Genomic DNA, 17,411 nt, shown 5'->3' with positions numbered 1-17,411 from the left:
GTGTTATACATTCAGTATCTGTTTAGCCAACACCTGGTCCATAACTTTTCCTCACAAGAGTCCTTTCTAAGAAAATAATAAAGCTGTGCCTAACATAAACTCTTACTCAGAATGATAGAAAATCAATGCTACAATTTTCTACTTAAAATAATGCACACCTTTAATGCTTTTTAAAGAAACTATTTAGAACACTTTGTAATGAAAAAAATTTATAAAACAGAATTTTAACGTCTAATCCTTCTTGATGTGTTTGGAGAATTTTTTATGTGTACTAAAACCATTAAGTTGACAGGTTCTTGTAAGACTACAAGTGGTTTAAAAATTGAGAAAGAATTTTAGAAAACCATACAGATTCACCTTGAATTAAGACTGGCTTGCCTCATGGAAGTTACCCTGTTGGGTCCTGCATACCTTTGACATCCTGAGCCTCACGAAGGAGGTCCATCACCTCTCTCTCTGCTTCCTTCAGTCGATCCTCGAAGGCTTGATCCGGCACCACCTCACCCCCAGTCCCAAGGTTTGCCATGAGAGTCTCTAATTCCTGAAGTTTCACTCGATGTTCAGCAACCTAAATATAATGAAGGGAGAAGAGGAAAAGGTAGCACATACAGGTATTCCAGAAGAACTCAACTGTACTTCCTGCAGGAATACAACTCAGAGGGCACTCTATAACAAGTAGGTCCAGACACCCCACGCATGCCCATTCCATTGATTTTTTATTTGTACTTAATTAATAAACACAAGTTTTATTTTTCACTTACAGTTTACATTCAATGTTATTTTGTATTAGTTTCAGGTGTACAGTACCGTGGTTAGACAATCATACAGTTTACAAAGTGTTCCCCTGATATTTCCAGTACCCACTTGGCACCGTATATTACAACGTTATCGACTCTATTCCTAGGCTGTACTTCACTCCTTTGACTTTAAACACTTTGTGCTGAGGATTCTCCAGTTCCACCTCTCCCTTGCCCTTTAGATTACCTTCCTGATATCTCCACTTGGCTCTCCAATAGGTATCTCAACTTAATATCCAAAATTAGACTCTCGATTTTTTCCCTCTTAAATCTGTTCTGAGTCATCTCAATAAATAATGCCTCCAGCTACCTTAAGCAAAATATCCGACATCCATCCCGATCCTTCTCTTTCCCAATGCTTGCCCGCTCTACTGACCTACCCCACAAACATACATGTTTATCCGGTTCAATCTAGGCTTCCCCTTTGCCATCCTTCTTCACATAGCAGTCAGAGCAGTCTTAGAAGATGAGTCGGATTTCCTAGCTTAAAACTCTTCAGTACATTCCCATTTGATCTGGTATAGAATCTCAATTCCTTACCCTGGTCAACACGTGTGACATCAACTGACTCTACCTACCTCTCCAGTCTGATCACAAACTGCTCCCTCTTCATTCGGCGGGTTCCAGGCAGCTCCCAGTGTTGAGGCTTTGGTACCCGTGTTCCCTCTGCCTGGATCAGCCTACCCTCCACTTGCCTGCTCCTTGTTATCCTTAAGATCTCACCTGAAGTGAATTCCTTCGAGAGGCCTTGGATAAAGTAGCTCCCCCAGTTTTTTTATGTGTTTGTTTGTTTTTGGCCCCAATTCTTTTGGGCACTTATCTCAGTTAAGATTTCTTTATTTAATGTTTATAATTTATCTCTCAACGGGAGTCTGAGTCTTTGAGAGCAGGCACTGTGTCTACCTTGTCCACCATTTTTTCTCTAGAGCTCAATGCACAGGGATTGGCCACTCAACGTCTGCATTGTGAATGAATGAATGAATGAATGAGTGCACTGTTGGCAGCTCACCTTATCCTTCACCAGCCGGTAACATGCTGGACATTCCTGGCAGCCAGGCCAAGACCGATTGTAGAAATAGTTCTCTTCACATTGGTCACAGCGATTTCCCACAAAGCCTTCTCTGCATTCACAGCGACCATCGTCTTTGCACTGGAGTGAAAGAGACCCCTCAGGGTGGCAGTCACAGGCTGCAGAATAAAGGCAAAAAAAGGTCAGAATAAGGAAAAGAAGAAAGAGTGCATTTCCTCTGAACTCAGGCTACCAATAACTGATTGTAGTATCATGACAAGTAGACTTTTTTTTAAAAAACAGGCTGACTTAGGATTTAAATGGTGAAGTCTGCTTAGTTGAGCATACAGACATTTTTGTGACAAAAATAAATTTTAAAGTAAAATGTACATCCTTTGGAGGGCGACACGTTTCATGTCACTTAATAATTACAGAAATTAGTCTATTAAACTGATCAGGGCCCTTTCCGTGCACTTGGAGAAGTCATCTCCCCGCTGTTTAATATTTCTCTCACTAAGGAGCTCGAAAACCCAAACGCTAATGCTTATGTTATATTATTTGCTGGTCTGTTTACTCACTTTGTTCTCTGAGCAGAAAGTCAATGACTTATGCTACGTTCCACAGGAGAAATGAAGGAATTCGGCAAGCAAAACCCACACTGTTCTGAGGCCTAATTCCAGGCAAGTGTTTACGCCAAGGAGCAGCAGCTGTTTACATGTAACTGCACCAAAAGCGCCCCAAGGGTGGGAAGCAACTGCAGCCAGCAAGTCAACAAACATGTTCTGAGCAGACTCCCTCTCCGTTTCATCATCCGCACTAAGAATCTGATCAATGACATGTTTTACTGAGCACAGTGGGACACTCGGTAACCAAAGGGAGACTTTTCTTTGGAAAAATAAAAGACCGGCAGAAGGAAGAATCAGGAACATGATAAAAGAAGACATAAAGGAGGTGGCTGCAAAGAAACCAGAGAGGCTCTCAACCCCCAGAGTTTGAGAAAAGGGTTATATTCACGGAATAAAGCATCGATGATGATTTAGGGACGGCCCTGGCTGTGAGCCGTCGGGGAGACGGGGGCTGTCGGAGTTCTTTCTGGACGTACGGTCCCAGCTAGGATTAGGGGAGACTGAGAGTTCTAGGCCATCGACGCCCCTTACGTTTGCAGCCTTCGGGTCCAAAGCCAAAGTGGTTGACCTCACAGCGCTCGCAGTGCTGACCGGTGATGCCCGGCTGGCACTCACACTGGCCAGTGCGGATGTCACACTGTCCGTTGGTGGAACCCAAAGCATGGCAGTCACACCTGAAATGAATATAGGACATTTCTCAGGTGAAAAAACAACAACACACACAACAGGCTTGAAGCAAACTTCTTTTTCCCCCCTTTCAGCATAAAACTGATATAATTTGTAACAGAAAACAGAATGTTGAGGACTACTGAGCCCCTGAGGTTCAAGTACTTTTCAGGCGTTCTATTCTGAACCTCATTTCCTAAGCCAGCACACAAACACTGTTATTCCACCACTAAACCCACTGCCTGTGGCTCTCCGACCTGGCGCCTCCTAGGCCTGACCAGGAGCTTTGACAACAAGAATTCCCCAACTGCCACTCTGCAGGTCTGAGTCTACACACCTCTGAAAGGACCTTGTCATTTGTGTATTTTTAAAATGCTGCTCAGGTGAGGATGCCCCAGCCGGGGCCACGGCACCCCGCCTTCCCCCCCATTAGCTTCATTACAGCTCTCCAGTACTGCCTCCCGCATCAGGCACTCGAGTAGCTCCTGAACAAAGTCAAGCCCACGACAACTCGTGAACATTCATCTCTTCCGATGAAAAGTGCGAAGATCACTTCTACCAAAGGCCCCTGACGCCTCACCTCTGGCAGCCCTGCCCGCTGTGCAGGTTGTAGAATCCAGGTTCGCAAGCTCCACAGTCCCGGCCGGTGACGTGGGGCAGACAGTCGCACTGGCCGGTCACCGGGCTGCAGCCGCTCTGCTGCCGCGAGGTCCCGTAGGGGTTGCAATCGCAGGCTAAGGCGGGAAGAGAAAGAGACGGCAAGAGTCAACTCACCCAAGAGAAACACAAAAATGCAAACTTTACAAATAGACTCTTTAGGTGTGTGTTGTCCAGTGCAGGAGCCACCGGCCACCTGTGGCTGTCGAGCACTTGAAATGTAGCTGCTCTGAACTGAGATCCTGGAAATGTGGAATACACACTGGATTCCGAAGACTTGGTGTGGGGGAAAAACATACATCTCAATAGTGTATTATTACTGGTTACTTGTTGAAATGATAACATATGTTAGCTATATTAGGTTACATAAACTATATTACTAAAATTAATTTCACCTGTTTCTCTTTATTTGGATGTCTCTACTAGAAAAATATAAGTTACATAAGTGATGCATAGCTATTTCTATTGAGCAGTGCAGCTTCAGACCAAACAACTATAAATATTTAAAGAGACCGACCACACAGCGAGTTCTCAGAATGAGTACAATTGGGACAGCATCTGGCCGAGGGCTGATCACCTTTGCATTTGTCTGCAGGATTGGGAGCCAGCGGATTTCCGAAAAAGCCGTCTTTGCACCGGTCACAGTAGAAGCCGGCGGTGTTGTAGATGCACTTCAGGCATTCTCCCGTCAGGCGATTGCAATTTCCAACTGCGTTGGGATCGATGTTGGCGTTGCACTGGCACAGCCGGCAAAGCCTCACGGGGCCGTGTGTCCCCTGAGGGTCTCCAAAGTAGCCATCATCGCAGAGCTCACATCTCTTACCTGTGCACGACACAATCGGATGTTAAGAAAGAAAGGCCTTAGGTATTTCCGGTGCTACTGGTTACGAAGAGTCTGCTTACAAATTACCCTGGTGACAAACAGCCTAGTGTAACCACTGATTGGGAGGCAACATGGTGCAGTGGACGTGGCACCGGCCTAGGAGAGCAGAGGACCTGGGCTGCGGTCCTGGCACTGTGACCTTGGGCACCTCTCCAGTTCCTCACCAGAAAGTAGCACCTGGTTTGCCTACTTCAGCTCAATTGTCCTGAGGATTACCTGAAATCATACACTGAACGGCTTTGTAGGTGAGCCGGGCTCAGGGTTTATTAACCTCTTCATTCCCAAGGGCTGGCACATTCATATACTTGCTTAGTTGATGATATTAAGAGAAATGAAAAGTGACTCTTGATACCATAAACCGCCTATACAACAGGGTGAGTAGGATCATTCTCTTAAAAAACAAAAGGCTAATCTTTGAGCAGCATCAACTAGCACAGAAACTGAGCATTTTAGAAGGGAATCTGGAGATCATTTGCCACCCACTTCTATCATAGCTAAGGGATCAGAGAGAGAGGTTAAATTACTTGCCCACAACCGAACAGCTGATAGGTAGTGAGAGAGACGGAGCCAGAATTCAGGGCTCTTCCTACCACACCAAACTCATGACTCTGTGAAGTAGGGAGAGATGACAGTGATGTGGACCAGGGTGGTGGCGGCAGAAGAAGTGAAACCTGGTTAGATTTAGGTAGAACCAGTAACACTTGCTGGCTGACTGCGTCTGGGAATCAAGGATATGCCTAGGATTTTAGCCTGAGCAACGAGGTGAAAGGTAGTATTTTTACTGAGATGACCAAGATTGGGGAGGGAACAGGGTTGAGACAGGAAAAAGAAGAAATCAAAGATTTAGTGTGGATTTGCTTAAATTTGAGATTCCTTTAGCCATTTGAACCAAGACCACAGAAGAAAAAAATCAGCAGATTCAAATTAGCAAGACCTGAAGAGAATTTAGTAAAGATACTATCTGCCCAGGTATGGGCAGAGTATAGGGAAACCACAGGAGAGTGTAGCACGTGGGACAGTAACCATGGGGTTGATGGGCTCCATAACCTGGTCTTCAGGGGCAAATGGAGGGAGTAGTTACCAGAACCTAATATAATTCCTAACTTTACTAGAAAGAGCTGTTTGGAGAAGGCTGCCAGTAGCTGAGAACTGTGATTAAGGTCACCAAACCATGAGGATCCTACAGAGAAAGAGCCTCAGAACAAATACTCCATATTCACCAGGGGGGCTGCCATTCGATGTGGTGCATGCAGGGCTCGTGAGAGTAGAGACAGATGAAGAATGGAGGAGGAGGAGCACATGGAGGGCTTTCAGCCACCACCCACGTGGAGATGGTAAATAGGTAGCCGGTGCTCAGGGCAGCAAGGTCAGGGCTGAAGATACAGATTTTGCAGCTGTAACAGAGAGGCTTTGAATCCTAAAGACGGGGTCTACTCACCTGAGGGGAGACTATGAAATTGACATGAAAGCCCGAGGTTGAGAATCAGAAGTGATCAAAGGAGACCCAAGAGAAGAGAGGTAGGAGGAAACCAAGGAGAGGGAAGTGTCCCAAAAGGCAAGAGGAGAACATGTTTGGAGCAAAGTGAACAGTCAACAGTGCCCAGTGTTGCCGAGACCCGGCCAGAGGACTGGCCAGTGCAGGTGGCTAATGGAGACCACTGACAAGGCGAACAGAACAGAAAATGTGGCTGGGCTCGGGCAGGAGGGGAAGAAACAGGATGCTGAGAAGAGAGGTAGCTGGGGGCCTTCTGGTCTCTGATACACATAGTTGCCAGACCTTCACCTGAAATCCTTGTCCAGATTAGCTTGAAGACAGCATTTCAGTTCTGCTTTTTCATTAGATAATTTAGCTATTCTAGATGGGATCCACATTTAAAATGTTTTGCAACCTGTTTTGAATAAAACTTAACTTAAAAAATCTGGTGGAAAACCTAAAACAGAACTACATGGTAGCCCATGGAAAGCTCTCACTCCAAAATACCCTCTGGCAGCTACAGTTCATCTACCCTTTGTCTTAGAGTCTAGGATGCAGGTTCAGATCCTGGCTGTACTATTTACACGGTGTTCGGCAGGTTATATGCCTTTTTAGCCTTAGTTTTCCTTATCATCCCTCCCAGCAATGGGAGAGGTGTCCTTCTTTCTTCTCCTTTACCACATGTGTGCATCCCTCCGTCTGAAATAACCACACTGTATTAAAATTATCTCTGCTTCCCTTCATACTTTTAGCCCCTGAAGAGTAGGGACCATCCATTAATCATTTTTATATTCCCAATGCCATGCACTCAAAAACCGGTTGAAAAAAGACTATTATTATTAATTTATCTCAAAAGATTGTTTTAAAAATTAAATTTGAATGCAAACCACGTTAGGATCTCAGTGATTACCAAGAGTTATTTATATTCAATAGTGTCCTAAATGAATTGCATCTTACCTTGTATCTGCAATCTCTATTCATTTATTCAATAATTATTTGCATTCATTCAACAAACACGCATTTTGAATGCTATATTCTGAGTGTTAGGGATACAAAAGCGAATAAAATAGATAAAGGTCCCTGCTCTCAAGGAGCTTAAACTGGGGGTGGAGGAGTAGAGGGGAAGATCGACAATAAACAAATGAATAAACATGAAAATATCAAATGATTAAAGAATGCTATGGGGGGAAAAGTAAAGAAGGATAAAGGAATAGAGTGAGAGCATTTTTTACAGGGGCTACACCCTAATGAACATCCTCAAGAACTGCTATAGATCATTCCCTTCAAGCCAGGTGGTAACTAATGAGACAAATATACTTGCCAAGCTTTGTGTGAGAAACACCTGATTAGAGGCCAACATGTTTATAACATTTCCCAAGATCTCTTCTTTTACACTCCATTTCTCTGTTAAAGCATCCAAAACTGTCTTAATCCACCATTTGGTATCCTTTAGTGTAGACATGAGGACAACTCCACTATGCTTAACTGTTTCATTTTTGCAATTGCCATCTACCCAGTGAAACAACAAAATGAGTAAGGGGCTCTACCATCAAACGTTACATTAAGTACATCTAAGAGTAGATACTAGACATGGGATACTTGCTAGATCCTATGGCCACAGAGTAAAAGGCACTAAGCACCTGGGGTAGGAGGGCCCATTGGAAAGCCTTCCTGGGAAAGTGCTGTTTCACCCCCACCTCCCAGATGAGACAGGCGTTGGCCAGGAAAAGGGAGGTTTGGGTAGGAGAGAGTGGGGTGAGCACTCTAAAAGAGAATAGCAGACGCCGGCCAAAGAGTCCGGCACCTCTGAGCGATGACGAGGAGCCCAGGAGGACTGGAGCAGAGCGCGGGAGTGGGTGATGGGGAATGAGGATGGGAAGTCTGTCTGCGTGAGACTCTGTTGGGTCACTGATTTTTTTTAAAAAGCAGGAAAGAGTCAAAAATATAAAGTTCTACACTAATTTCCACTCCTTATTTTCCCAACTATCTTACGCAAATGACCGCGTCTCTGTGTTGCAATGCCCTGGTGCTCGGGGAGGGGTCAGTGGAGCAGGGAGGGAGATGGGGTGTTTGGATGCTTCCCAATGATTAAAGAATGTTTTGATGAAACACAAGAGATACAGATGATTAGCTCAGTGTTCTGGTCTCTCACTTATTTTTATGCTCTGTAGCAATGTCTTTGGAACAAAAGGCTTGTAATGGAGTCTAAGGCTTGTAATGGAGTCCTGGCCAGAACCTCTCTGTTACGTGGAGGCCGAAGTCAATGTGAGAAAAGAAACGATCACCAGTGAGCCTTGGTCTCCTTGGGCAGCCAGCCTGGGTGGGCAGTTCCTTGAGTAGCTAGGAAAGACCTAGTTTTATGTTTTCATCAGAAACAAAGAAACTCAGAGAATGGGAATACTGGCCTATCCAAAGCTATAAAAAAATGAACATGTTTTCCCAATAAATGTGATGGGCTCTGATACTCTGAAAGAACAATTTGGAGAAGGGATATAAAACAATTGTTTTAATAACCACTTTATCTCAAGAAGCCCTGGATAATGGCCCCACAAACTAAAAACCAAGTTGTTTTGGTTTTCATCTTATGTGGGGGAGTATACTATAGAGATCATCATCTTTGGAGCCAGAACACCTGGGCTGAAATTCTAGCTCCTCCAATGACGAGCCTGCAGGCTTGGTCATATAACCTAGTGTCTCAGTGCCTCAGTTTCCTTATCTGGAACATGGGATGATAGCAGAACCTACCTCATAGGGTTCTGAGGATTAATGAGGCAGGAAAGTACCTGGCCATGAATACGTTAGCTATTGTAAGTATCTGATATGCATTTTATAAGTCTATACTCAATCTGTTTCCTACAAAATGTTGTCTACTAGGAAAACTGTAATCATTGAGCCAGACAAAAATAATCCAGACACTTTCAAAGCCCTTCTTCTCACAGTGTTTCTAAAGGATAGACACTGTGAGCAGGGGGAAAGAGCAGACTCACCGGTGGTACCAGTAGGACAGTTGGTGCACACCACCTCCTGTGTTGTAGGGACAACAGCACAACTTGAGCCCCCGGGACACGGGCAGGGCTGGCAATCAGAGGAGGTGCCCGCGGTTGGATCTCCATAGTACCCGTCACTGCACTTCTCACAGTTGGGGCCGGCTGTGTTGTCTCTGCAGTTACAAACACCTATTTGGAGAGCGGGTGTGAGAAAAAAACAAAGGTGACAATGAGGATTTCCTACCCACCTGCTAAGGGGAACTTACGTCGAGCAGCCCCCAAAGAGCATCCGCTCACCTGTCTCAGGGTCACAGGTCTCACTGTGTCCATTGCAGGTACAAAGCACACATAGACTATATGGCCCGAGACTCGGGGTTTCTCTTCTGTAGCCCGAGATGCACATCTCACAAAACTGCCCTCCGTATCCCACAGGACAGGTGCAGGTCTCCACCCAAGTTGCAGGGACCCCTGGCCCAGGACGAGCAGTAGCCAAGGTGACATCATCCAAATATCCAGCACCTGTGTGGGGTGTGGGAAAGAGAATCACTGAACTGGCTTCCGTTTTGCAAAAGCTCAAGAGAAGTCAATAACATTAAAAGGTAACCAAAGCCAAACTCCCAGAGACAAGCAACCATCAGTTTAATTCATTTACTGGAGAAGATAAGTAGACAATAGCATTTAGAATAATCATGTGGTAGCTGGTGCTGTGTCTGGGATACAGCAAACTTATTTTTAAACACACACTGAGACTGGTGGCTTTTACAGTTCTCCCAATCACCAATATAAAAAATGAAAAGCACTGGACCATAATCCAGAGCAAGAAGAGAGAAGAGCAAGACTATGGAGGACAAGAAGATTTTAGGTCTGCAGTCAGCAAGCAGTGTTTTTATTCTCCTGTGACAAAAACAGGTACTGATTGTAGAGTTCAAAGACAAGACAGCAGGGAAAGCACCTGTCAACAAGTACCACTCCATTATATTTTTTTATACCCTGCACAAAACGGCAAAAATAAACACACAAGTTCTAATACTCAGGGCTACTTCAACATGTATGCAAAGATTCCAAAGCCCTTATGCCATATATCACAATGCTTTCCCCTTTCCAGAAGAAAAAAAAAAGAGGAAGCCTTACACTGACTTAGACCAATGGTTCGTCCAACCCCACAGTGCCTGTGATGGTCTCAGCTGGAACATCCCATGGAAGAGGCAGGCCCTGATGATGTCATCAAGTTTCCCTTTAATTTCCATCCCACTCCTGTCTCTGGCAGTCTATCTTTCAAGTGTATTTCCCCATGTTATGAAATATCACTGGCTGCTTATATAATTCTTAAAAATTGACAACCTGAGGCTGAAGGATATCTCTTCTGTTATTGACTTGAACTTAGTTAACTTTCAATATGTTTATGGGGTTTTTCAACAATTAGATCATGAGATACTTTTCCACTGGCTAATGTACTTCCAACTCTAAACATTTCTTAAGTCTCCCATGCTAAAAGTACTCCTCCTCCCATCTGGTCCCCACTCCCAAGTTATAATCCATCTCTTTTCCTTCCCTTATAGCCAAACTTCTTAAAAGAATAACCTTTACTTTAACTTCTTGACCTTCAAATTACTATTGGGACACTGCACTCCAATTTCAGTTTCAACACTTCTTAAAAACACACACACACACACACACACAACTCCACCTCATCAATGATTCCTTAGTCACCCAACCCAAAATCCAATGGTGTTAACTTCTTAAACTTGTTAATTGTTTCTCCTCCTCAAATTTTTTTTCTCTTTTGAGGCTCAGGGCATGGTCTTTAAATAATTGTTTCCCGAATTGCATGCTCTTTTTCTTTTTTCCAAGTTTCCAAGTTTAAAATTACTACCCATGCATTGACAACCTTTCAGTTCTAGATCTCCAGTCCAAATTTTTTCCTAAGCCCCAGATCCATGTTTCTAACTACCACTTATAAGATATTTTCATCTGGATATTCATGAAAGTCACATCCAAGGAGTTGAGGGCATTGTGCTAAGTGAAATAAGTCAGACAGAAAGCGAACACTGCATGATCTCACTTACACTCGAAATCTTTAAAAACAAAAAGAGAAAGAAACAAAAAGAAACCAAAACACTTACCTCATAGCTACAGAGAACAGAGGTTGGTGGTTTACGAAGTTCCAGTTATAAAATAAAATAAATCATGGGGATGTAATGCAGTGTGGCAGCTACTGCTGATAATACTGTATTGCATATTTGAAAGTTGCTAAGAGAGTAAATGTTAAAAGTTGCCATCACCAGGGGGAAAAAAATTCTGTAACTATGTGTGGTGACGGACATTAACTGTACTCATTGTGGCAATCATTTCACAATATGAACAAATATCAACTCATTATGTCATGCATCTGAAACTAATACAATGGTGCATGCCAATTATGCCTCAATAATAAAAAATCCACACACCCAAGCTGCTGATGCCACTCTCAGTGCCACCCCACCACTGACTCCCTTGCGCCAGTTCTACCTTTCTACAGAAAGAGGTCTTTGTTAAAAGGGACATCTGTAATACTTTCAACAATAAAAATGAATTTTCAAAAACAATGCAAAAAATTTTTATAGGAAAAAATTTTGAAAGGCATACTTAAAACAGCTTTATCTCAAATTATAACAAATGTTCATTCAGTAATTTTTAATTTTCTATAATTAAGCCAACAGATAAAAGACTTGAGAATTACAGAACAATAAATAAAAAGAAATTGAGGTTATTAAGTCATATGAGCCAGTAAAATTATATTTAGAAATTTTGGAAGAATCTATTTATATGTAATGTAATCGGAATAGGCTTATCCATTATAAGACAATAGTATTTACTAATTTTAGTAAATTTTCTCCAGGTTCTTAAAAGTGATTAAAAATACTTTTTTTTTTTTACACATAACCCATGTATATAGTTTATACCACTTCTTTAGGATAAGCTTTATAGTATTAGGACTTTAGAGATACCCTTTTGCATATTAAGGATCCTAATCATGTTAAACAGCTCTTCTACGTTATATCATAACTTACTTCTCTCACTGTATGTCCCACGGATCTTGATAGAAGTTAAGTTGTTAAGGAGCTTTTGAAATTCGAAAGGGGTAAGAGTAGGCCTCCAAGGGTAATCTGTTGCTTCATGGAGCCTGGTGAGAAAGAAGGGGCCCCATTAGCATCTGTGAGGACAATTCTGGGGGCTGAGAAAGCATTTCTTCTTCATTTAGGCCGCCAACAATGCAAAGCTCCGCCAATGTGACCAAGTCAGAAATCGGTCTGCTGGTTTGACAGTGCAGGCGACAAGGGTACAGGGGACACAGGGAAGGCTCCCTTTTACAAAGGCCCCTTATACCCCAAAGTTTCTCTTCAACATTCACCTTGAAGCCTGGAGAAGCTCAGATAAAGAAACCACTTCTGGTCAAGTCACACTTTACAATGCGGAGGACCTTACCTGAAGACGTATTTCACAGTGGTCTCACTTGGATAGGAATTGCCCTGCGCGATCAAGGGCACGGACACTCTCAGGCCAGCTCCCTCGAGCACCACGTCTTCTGCAGAGAGGCGAGTGTCTCGCCTGTCCACTCGAAAGGAGAAGGAGAGGTTCTGACCATAGCTCATCACCTGCTTGCCCAAGAACTTGGCTGGAATGCAGACACATGGGGCAAGGATGTGAGAATGAGACTACAGAGGAGCACACCCCAGCCAGGCTGCTTTCTGGCCTCACTTACCAGGAGCAATGAAGTACCTAGGAAAGTAGCTGTCTGAGATGACGGCGATGTCTTGCCTTTCAGGGGACCACTCCAGGGATGATTCAGAGCCGTCCCTCTGCTCTGCATGCCACCCATCCTCATCTGCAAGCAGAGGACAAAAACACAAGTGCTGTGACATTGTAAACACCCTGAATTCACCTTTATGGACCACAAACACATATAAAAAGTATAGGGAGAGCCCTAGCCGGTTTGGCTCAGTGGATGGAGAGTCGGCCTGCGGACTGAAGGGTCCCTGATTCGATTCCGGTCAAGGGCACATGCCTAGGTTGTGGGCTCTATCCCCAGTAGGGGGCGTGTAGGAGGCAGCCGATCAATGATTCTCTCACACCATTGATGTTTCTATCTCTCTCTCCCTCTCTCTTCCTCTCTGAAATCAATAAAAATATATATTTTTAAAAATCTTTAAAAAAAATAGTATAGGGAAACACAGCAATGAATAAATGAATCCTACAACAGTACCTAGATATGCTATACCTCTGAAATTACATTTTTGCTTTATTTTATGTAACATTTAACTATGGTGAATTCTAAACTCATGTATGTTTTCATAAAGTATGGCATCGGGAATATAGTCAAGAATATTGTAATGACTATGTATGGTGTCAGAGGGGTACTAGATTAATCGAGGTGATCACTTCGTAAGTTATATGAATTTCTAATCACTATGCTGTACACCTAAAACTAATATTATATTGCATGGAAACTGTAATTGAAAAATAAGAAGTTTTTTAAATTACTAACTTCAAAGAGAAACTATATATGATGATAAAAACAAACAAAAAACCCCCAAGCAAGAAAGCCAAATAAAAAATCATGTTCATTAAAAAACATGAAGTGTTGCTACCATCAAAAAAATCCTCCAAGAGTTACTGATTTTTAAAAAATACTGTACATCTAGTTGCACATTTTGGGGACAGAAGAAAAGGTCTAAGTTACCAGTCTGAAAGGTCGAGGTTACAGAGTAAACACTGTAGCCGACGGCGTTCGTGCAGACAGAAGAATGCCCATAGCAGAAGCAGGGCGTGCAGCCTCGGGGATTAGATGGTTCCAGATTAAAAAATCCAGGTTTGCATCTGAAAAAGATTAAGGTACAATCAGGCATTTTTTGAGTGCTTGAAATACGATAACGGAGAAAACACAATCTAGCTGGAGAAGGAATGAGCTACCTCTCACAGTTGAAGCCTTCAACGTTGTCTTTGCAAACACACCGCCCTGTCTCGACGTTACATTCATCCGTGCTGCCGGAAGGGTTACACGCGCATGGCCTGTTGGGTGGAAAATGAATAAAACAATGAGAGGAGAGACAGGAGCAAAGAAATTCCACTCTTAAAGTCAACCTGTTGGTTTACATGTTAATAACAGTAATAATACCTAACTGATGTCACTTTTATACTTGGATCTGGTTTCAATCAAGGATACCCGTTACATTTAATATGTAAAACTCTGCTTAATCTCTGTGCACACCAATCCTGGGTCATCATTACAGCCACAAGTCTTGAATCTCGTGGACAATTATTTTGGGGGAAATGTTTATATGGCTACAGATAAGCTGCAGGTCCATCATTAGGAATCAGCTCCATTTAGGTTGTGCCCCTTGTTTTGGTGTTGAAAGGTCTCACCTGCACCCTGCCTCCGTGAGAGAATGGAACCCAGGCTGGCAACGGTCACACTTGTCGCCCATCACTCCGGGCTTGCAGCTACATCGGCCATAGCTGTCACACTGCGTGCTGAGCGAACCTAAAATGTAAAAAAACATGTCAACCACCCGGTGTGTCTGCAATATTACGTGTCAAAAAAAAAGAAAAAAAAAGAAAAGAAAATTGGTAACTTAGAACAATGCCCGAAAACCAATACACAATCTCTAGATGGTTACAGAGGGAAAAGGTGAAATTTTAAATCGGAATTCTCTCAAAATCAGACCCCTGTTACCCATTACATGTTACCTTTCCAGACACACCCCCTGGACATCAATGTTGAAAACACAAACAGGTCACTCTGTTCCCAGCGGTAAACTGGACACAAGGCCCGTCCCTCCTCTGTGAGAAAGCTCTGGTTCCCTCAGGGTCATGCCGAGAACTTAAGTGTATACCGGCACGCACAACAAACACAAAGGTCAAACTCCTGCGAGGACAGAATGGACTGAGAGCACACCACCTCTGTGGACATATACTAACATGAAACAGCTCAAGCTCTCGAAGGATTTCAGACTAAACAAAATCATTAACAAGGAAGAACTCACGAAGCAGCTAACCTTTCACCGTGGAGTTCAAATGCTCCCTAGGATCCTGTTGCTAATTATTTACAAAATCATTGCTCAGGCCACACCCAGTTTTATACACACCTGAAAATCATCGGAAAGTCCAATGTGGTTAAAGAGAGTGGAGGTGGGGGGACAGGCAGATCCTGAATCATTGACATGTTATAATTGAGGTGTTACAGTAATGTCCGCATTTTCATACCGAACCTGTGCACATGCCTAGGAAACAGCTTCATTTTCTGAGGCTACAGGAAATGCTTACTTTTTTTTTGTCTTGAAACCCATCAGGCTGAAGCAGACACTGCCTGACACTTACCCACAGGACTACAGTGGCACGGAGAGCAGGGCTCCGTGTTCCCGAGGCGGAAGAAGTTCTCCCGGCACCTCTCGCAGTGGGCGCCGTCGGTGTTGTCCTGGCAGTTGGTGCAGTGGCCACCGTGGCTGGTGGAACGGTATAGTTCAGGGTCAAAGTAGCACTCTCGTGATCGGCCATTGCAGTCACAGGCTGTCGGCCAAACACACAACTTAAGTGAGATCCATGTTCCTTATGAACAGCATTTTTACAAGACTAAACAAACAAACAAACCACAATTTCCCACATCTCTGTGACAGATAGTGTTAAAGTAAGAATGACTGCCAGATGCATTGCTCATTAAGAAAAAGAAAACCAGTTTGTCAATAAAGAGTTTATACAGAAAAGGTTCATCCTGATCAAAAACAGCACCATCATAAAAGACAAGGAATTCCTTTTCTTAGGAAGGGATCTCCAGGTCATTGTGCATATACAAATAAAAGCCAAGTCAAATTACAATTTTTCTGAATCTTTATTCTTCATCCTAATCCCAACTCCAAGAACATGTCAACGTAAACGCAGGCTTCAAGGTGCCTTAACGTTTCAGGCCTTAGATGATTCAAATACATTAAGATATGAACTTTCAAGGTGCCAGGTTATCTGCATATCCAGATGGGGCTAATCTGAGACCAAGGGGTTATAATTAGTGCTTCTGCAGACGGAAGCAGAATTAAAGCGAAATCTGGATCCAGTGGAGCCATCCATCCATTGGGGAGCCTCAGCGCCAACTGCGTCATCTGTTAAGTAACTAATGATACCACCCCCTTCAGGGCACAACCATAGTTTAAGAACAAGTATCTGTAGTCACAGAAATCCACTGCATTTATATGCAGATGATTTAATCAGAATTATTGGTTCTGCCCAAAATATCTTTGATTCTACAGACAATATCATGCACACTAAATAAAATAAAGTTTTATTTAGAAAATAAAGTTTTATTTAATAAAGTTTGATTTCAGAAAGATCAGGAAGTTGTTTTAAAATATTTAAATATACATATTTTCTTCCTTCATTTACAATCAGTTCTTTTATGATATTATACTTGAAAATTTTTTAGAAACTCGAATTAGTCACCAAATTAGAGTTGTGTTAAGTAACTTTTTTAGCTCCCTTCCCCTTTTTCAGTAGCTGTTTCTTTTCCCTCCAGCCTCCCTAGATTATCCCACAATCAACCCAGCCAGCCCCACCGGAACAGTCTGGCGCTTGGAGACTATGAGCCAGAACAATTCCCAGGTCTCCACTGTCCTAACCCAGGGGTTTTCAACCTTCTTCATCTCATGGCACACATAAACTAATCACTAAAATTCTGCGGCCACAGCTGTCACACTGCGTGCTGAGGGAACACCAAAAATATATTATTTTGCCAATCTGATAAAAAATATAGGTATAATTTTGACTCATTCATACTGCACGGCTACTGTTTGTGTTGGCTGGTGCCATTTTGTAATTTGACAACCTCAGGGAAAGAGGTCAGTGCCCTGACGAAGCAGTCAGGTACTGCACGTTCTGATAATTCTTGCGGCACCCTGGTTGAAAATCGCTGTCTACCCGACAGCTCAAGCAGAGGCCGTGGCTCCCTCCTCAGCAGCTGGTAAGAGAGAAGGCAGCTGTCATTTCCTCTTCCGCAGCTCGAGCCCCTGGACAATACTGGACTACTGTCACAACCTCCAGAAACGTTGTTCTCTGAGGGGTCACAGGGCCAAAGGGACCGAGGAAGCAAGCAAAGTGGCTTAGCTCCTCATCAAAGTATCTGCCTACAGCATTCAGCTCATTTGCTTGAGGTAAGCTGGCGATCCAGGGTCTTCGTTGTTCTCATAATGTTCCTGGACAGACTCTAAATATGCCCACGTCATTAAACAGAATACTTGCTAAACACAGGTGTACATTTGCTTCGGTGGCACACCTTGGGAATATTTCAT

General features: G+C 43.2%; 1 protein-coding gene across 1 annotated transcript in view; it reads right to left on the bottom strand.

Annotated features, from left to right (window-relative positions):
• LAMC1 (laminin subunit gamma 1) overlaps positions 1-17,411 on the bottom strand; it is a 106,235-nt gene that overhangs the window by 16,394 nt on the left and 72,430 nt on the right. Inside the window, exons 6-19 of the mRNA XM_006089015.2 lie at positions 15,457-15,645; positions 14,503-14,620; positions 14,050-14,148; positions 13,820-13,956; positions 12,842-12,964; positions 12,565-12,754; positions 12,150-12,262; positions 9,397-9,618; positions 9,100-9,288; positions 4,333-4,578; positions 3,679-3,832; positions 2,964-3,106; positions 1,807-1,985; positions 412-568 (exon numbers count right to left, since the gene is read on the bottom strand). Coding sequence (XP_006089077.1) covers positions 412-568; positions 1,807-1,985; positions 2,964-3,106; positions 3,679-3,832; positions 4,333-4,578; positions 9,100-9,288; positions 9,397-9,618; positions 12,150-12,262; positions 12,565-12,754; positions 12,842-12,964; positions 13,820-13,956; positions 14,050-14,148; positions 14,503-14,620; positions 15,457-15,645 — 2,259 coding nt within the window. The remainder of the gene's footprint in view (positions 1-411; positions 569-1,806; positions 1,986-2,963; positions 3,107-3,678; positions 3,833-4,332; positions 4,579-9,099; positions 9,289-9,396; positions 9,619-12,149; positions 12,263-12,564; positions 12,755-12,841; positions 12,965-13,819; positions 13,957-14,049; positions 14,149-14,502; positions 14,621-15,456; positions 15,646-17,411) is intronic.

This window comes from Myotis lucifugus, unplaced genomic scaffold (genome assembly GCF_000147115.1).
Source record: "Myotis lucifugus unplaced genomic scaffold, Myoluc2.0 scaffold_54, whole genome shotgun sequence".
Taxonomy (NCBI): domain Eukaryota; kingdom Metazoa; phylum Chordata; class Mammalia; order Chiroptera; family Vespertilionidae; genus Myotis; species Myotis lucifugus.
Note: the sequence above shows the minus strand (reverse complement) of the source record. Positions and strands in the feature narration are given on the sequence as shown.